Consider the following 5,066-nt stretch of genomic DNA (forward strand, 5'->3'; position numbering starts at 1 on the left):
CTGGCTCTGGGGACGGGGCCGCGGCTGTGCTGGCCATTGTGCAGGAGGGGCACTGTCTCCGAGGCTGCACACAGGCTCTCCAGGGACGCATCCATGTCGTTCACCAGCGCCTCCAAGTCCACGTCGTCCTCTGTGCATGGAGAGTAAAAGACAAGCGTCAGCAGCAGTGAGTGGCCACAGCCAGGTGGGCGTCCCAGGGACCGGGCTCTGAAACTCACGACACTTTAAAACATGAGGAGCAGACGGAGGACGCTGCCTGAGACAAGCACAGCTTTCTGTGAAGACTCATGGGTTACATGTATTACCTGTTGATCCGCCAGAAGCAACCCTGTAATGATAGCCCATCTGCACTTCCTGTCTGTACAGAAGACCCTCTCAGGGCATCTGCTCAGCTCACACGCTCCTCGGGGTTGGGGAGCCCACACAGCCTGGACCCTCTGCCCCAACCCCAGCTGGTGGGTCCCAGGGGCACACGGAGCCCTAATAAGGCCAATCAGGGCTGCTCCCTTCCCCAAAATTCCAGACAAGAAGCAGAGAGATGGGAACGGGGAGCGCCCAACCCTGACCGCAGTCTCGCCTTGCGAGGCCAGCAGTGTCGCACCAGAGGCAGAAGGGCTCTGAGGGTGGATACCTGCAGGGCTCTGGGTGCCTGAGAACCAGAGGAAGCCTGTCCGCATACAAGAAGGCCTGAGGCCGATGAAGAGAGAGGACCACAGAGAATGCCAGAAAGAGATGAGCACGGAGGGACTCCAGCAAGTGATGCTATGCCTCAGCGAGGCTGACACTGGTCCACCATCATCCTAGATGTTTCTATGAAGCTGTTTTTAGATGAGAGTGACACGTGACTTTGAGGGCTCTGGGTAAAGCAGACAGCCCCCCATCATGTGCGCGGCGATAAGACTGAGGACCCCCACAGAAATGGACGCGGCCTACACAGGTGTGCATGCCAACTCCTGAGACACCGCGCTCAGTCGCTCAGTCATGTCCAACTCTGTGACCCCATGGACTGCAGCCCACCGGGCTCCTCTGTCCATGGGGTTTTACAGGCGAGAATATTGGAGTGGGTTGCCATTTCCTCCTCCAGGGGATCTTCCCTACTCAGGGACTGAAACTGCATCTCTTAAGTCTCCTGCATTGCATGCGGATTCCTTACCACTAGCACCACCCAGGAAGCCCAACTCCCCGCAACCAGCACCCCAAATGGAGCAAAGGCACACCCCGTGAGCTCAGGATCTGGAGACCTGTCACTCTTTAACAATGTGGCCAACACAGCTGGGGCTGCGTCTAGTGCAGTAGGTCACATGTCACCCAATTTACAGTCCATCTGCTTCCCGACAGCACGGGGTCACCCAGGAACAAACCAGAGCTTAGGGCCCAGACAGTCAGGCGGCCTGCCCCAGCCCTGCCCCCGCCCTGCCCACGGGGTGGGGGCGGGGCCAGGTCTCCCTCTCAGGCCTCCATCTCCCACGCCTGTATCTCTGACTGGAGCTCACAGGGGTACCTGGCCCGCAGGTGGGCATGAGGTCAGTGAGTTATTACTGCTCTGCGACAGAGCCTGAAGCAGGGTAAACACTCAGTCAATGCTATTTATTTGCTCTATAAGTGACAATAGGGGGGTGACTATTAACCTGGTTTACAGGCGAGGAGATTGGTCCAGAGTGGGGTTGGGGAGAGGGTGGGGCTGAGCGGGCAAGTAACTTGTCCCAGATCACACCAGAAGGGAACCTGAAAACAAGTTTGCAGCTGCCAAGGTGACCTCACCAGGTGTGCACTGATCAATGAATTCACAGATCTTTTCAGAACACTGACCTCCCCTGCTTCTCTGCTCCCTCCTTCATTCAGCCTCACTGTCTCACTGGGCAGGAGGGCAGAAGGAGACAGAAACAACCAAACAGAACAACAAAAGCCCTTCTAGAAGGCTTGGAAGCTGCAGGGCACAGGGGGCGGAGGTGGGGGTGGTACAGGCTGGAGGAGGCTGGGATGAGGGATGGAGTGCAGGCACTGGGAGACCCAGGCAGAGGTGGGAAGACCACAGAGCAGCCTCCTCCCAAGGTTTCCTTTCCCTGCAGGCAGTGGTGACCAGATGAGGAGTCTGGGGAGGGCCTGGACCAGACAAGATGCTACAGGCAGCAGGTAGGGCCCCAAGGAGGACAGACAGACACACAGATGGATGGAAAGATGGGCAGGGGGCTGCTGAAAGAGCCAAGGACAGTGGCCCAGGCAGGATGAATGGAGCAGCACTGGGGGAGAAGGAGGGTGCTCGGGGGGAGTGCATTGTCAAATATTAAATACTGACAGATATTAAAGAGACAATATGCTATATCAATAATTAATAATAACCCATGAAATCAAAATTAGCAAATCACAAGGGAGAACGTGGGAGTCAGCAGGCAGGGCTTTTGCACAGAGCTTGGCAGGCAGGAGGCTGGTGCAGGTGGGGAAGGACCTGGACAAATCAGAAAAACCCCTGCAGGGGGTCCCTACATGGAGAGTGGGCTTAGGTCCTCATGCGTAAAGTGGGAAGCAGCATTTGACAACTGGACAACGGCTGCCTAAACAGAGCCAGCTCTATCAGGAGACCTCTGCCGCTGTTTCTGGAGCCCTTGACTAGACATCTGATAAGGAAAAGTGTTCGTTGCACCAGAGTTCGCAGATGGAACTTCTGTAAAGTTCTAGAATGTGTCCATCAGGGAGGACTCATCTCCTCCACTGACACGCAACTGGTCTGTAACCGAGGCTCATCTCAGACTCCGTAAAACATTAAGTCCACATGCCACCCGCACCTTATTAACAACTCAGGATTTCCAGCTTAACGGACCATTTCAGAATCAATAGGAAGACATGCCAAGTCCACTGGAATTACAGAATCAGCCTTTGCTGTGGGCAGCGGCCTCTGCCATGGATGGGAGGCCCTGGCGTGGATGGGCAGCATGGGAGCAATGTTGGGCGCTGCGTTAGGCATTACTGACAAAATGGAGGCATGGCCCCAACCCCCTCTCTATCCCGCAGGCACGGACCCAGGATGAAGGAGTTAGGCTTTGTGATTCTGACTTGTTTTTTTCCTTTCCTCGGCTGAGTTGACTGAAAAGGAATATTAAGGTGCTTATTGTTCTTGAGAGGAGCATGATAAGATGCAAAGCCTTCTGCAGCTGTGCTCAGAGAATAATTCATAAAGTTAGTCATTGACATTTGTTCAAGGACTTTTACAAAAGAGTATTCCAGGATGAGCACATAGGCTGTAGCTTGAGGCCATGGAAGGTATTGCTATCTGAAGCCTATTTGTGAAGAAAATGTTTATGGCAAAGGAGTTTACTGAATTTACAGCTTAGAAATAATTAAAATAGTTACAAGTTGAAGATTTAAGGAATGTTGTAATGTTAGCATATTTTATTATAGCTTATAGAGGTTAGGATTTTTAGAGATACTATAGCTAGAAGCCTTTTTAAGAGATAGTGAGCTCAGGATGTTAGGGGCAAACAGGATTTAGAAAGATAAGAAATAAACTGAGGAATGTAGCATGAGTTACAATGTAATCACAAGTTAACTATAGGACACATAAGAGGAAGTAGATAATAGATGGTAAAGCTGATTCCAAGAGAATCCCTGAAGCAGGAACTCTGTTTGAAGAGCAACAATGATTTATGGAGAAAATAAATCTGGGTGAGGGGGAACAGAAAACGTCAAACCTCTGACCTAATGCTTTTGTAAAAGTATAAAAGAAAATCTTAAACTTGAAATAAACAGGCAGTCCAAGAAAACTGAGAGGCTGCCTCATTTTCTCGCCAACACCGTTCCTCCCTTCAGGTTGAATCCCTGGCTGCTGGAGCTGGACTCCGGCAGAGCACAATGGGGATCTGAGGGCATTTCGTCACCAGTGGGGTAGCCTACTTGATTAACACAAAGGCCACTGTTTTCCTGGCTTTCATCCTGCTTTAGAAATCAAACAGAAATAGTATTCTCACTCTCTTGACAGATGTCTGCCAAGAAAATCTCCCCTTAAGTAGATTTTCCTTCAAGTTATCTTCCTTACATGTTCCTGAAACAACTGAGTGACTGAACAACAATGTATTTCTGAAACCCCTGGCTGTGCCCGCCAAGGGCAGTCCTCCAAGGGTCCCGTCCTTTCCTTCCTGCTCCTTCCCCCACCAGCCAGGCCCTTCCTGGGCACCCGCTCTGTGCACTCAGGAACACAGTGATTCTGACATCAAAGTACATATAAAGGGAAAATGGTAAACACAAAGGTAAAAGGTGTATGTGCAATGCATGTCCTTCAAGTGCTTTCTCTCTCCTCTGAGGTCAGTTATTAATGAAATTGCTTTCTACTTTAATAGAAAGCATTCACCTGTGGATCTATTAGAGCCAGGCCAATCATTTAACAATATACTCAGTGGGTTACAAGTTTCATGAATAGACTCTGCACTGGCATATTTCAAACTTGCCTATTTTATACGGCCCAGATGAAAGGAGAAAGAACACTTGGTACCCATGGTTGGTGGAATATTACGCAGCCAGAAAAAGGGACAAAACTGGGTCATCTGTAGCGATGTGGATGAACCCAGAGTCTGTCAAACAGAGTGAAATAAGTCAGAAAGAGAACAACAAGCATCGTTTCTTTAACACTCATGCATGGAATCTAGAAGAAGGGTACTGATGAACCTCTGCAGGAACAGAGATGCAGATGCAGGGACTGGACTTGTGGGCACAGTGTGGGGAGCAGAGGGCGGGACGCATTGGGAGAGCGGCACTCACATACACTCACTAACTGCCATGTGTAAAACACAGCGGGGAGACGCTGCGCCACACATGGAGTGTGGTCTGATGCCCTGTGATAAATTAGAGGGGTGACATGGGAGTGGGGAGGGAGGTTCAAGGAGGAGCGGAAATCTGTGAGCCTATGGTTGATTCACTTCATTGTACAGCAGAAATGAACACTGCTAAGTCACTTCAGTCGTGTCCAACTCTGTGCGACCCCTGAGACGGCAGCCCACCAGGCTCCCCCGTCCCTGGGATTCTCCAGGCAAGAACACTGGAGTGGGTTGCCATTTCCTTCTCCAATGCATGAAAGT

At 51.0% G+C, this 5,066-nt stretch overlaps 1 protein-coding gene across 1 annotated transcript in view; it reads right to left on the minus strand.

Annotated features, from left to right (window-relative positions):
• Positions 1-5,066, minus strand: part of GRB10 (growth factor receptor-bound protein 10) — a 226,299-nt gene that overhangs the window by 75,125 nt on the left and 146,108 nt on the right. The window contains exon 5 of the mRNA XM_010831055.1: positions 6-130. Coding sequence (XP_010829357.1) covers positions 6-130 — 125 coding nt within the window. The remainder of the gene's footprint in view (positions 1-5; positions 131-5,066) is intronic.

This window comes from Bison bison, unplaced genomic scaffold, assembly GCF_000754665.1.
Source record: "Bison bison bison isolate TAMUID 2011002044 unplaced genomic scaffold, Bison_UMD1.0 scf7180017864522, whole genome shotgun sequence".
Classification (NCBI taxonomy): domain Eukaryota; kingdom Metazoa; phylum Chordata; class Mammalia; order Artiodactyla; family Bovidae; genus Bison; species Bison bison.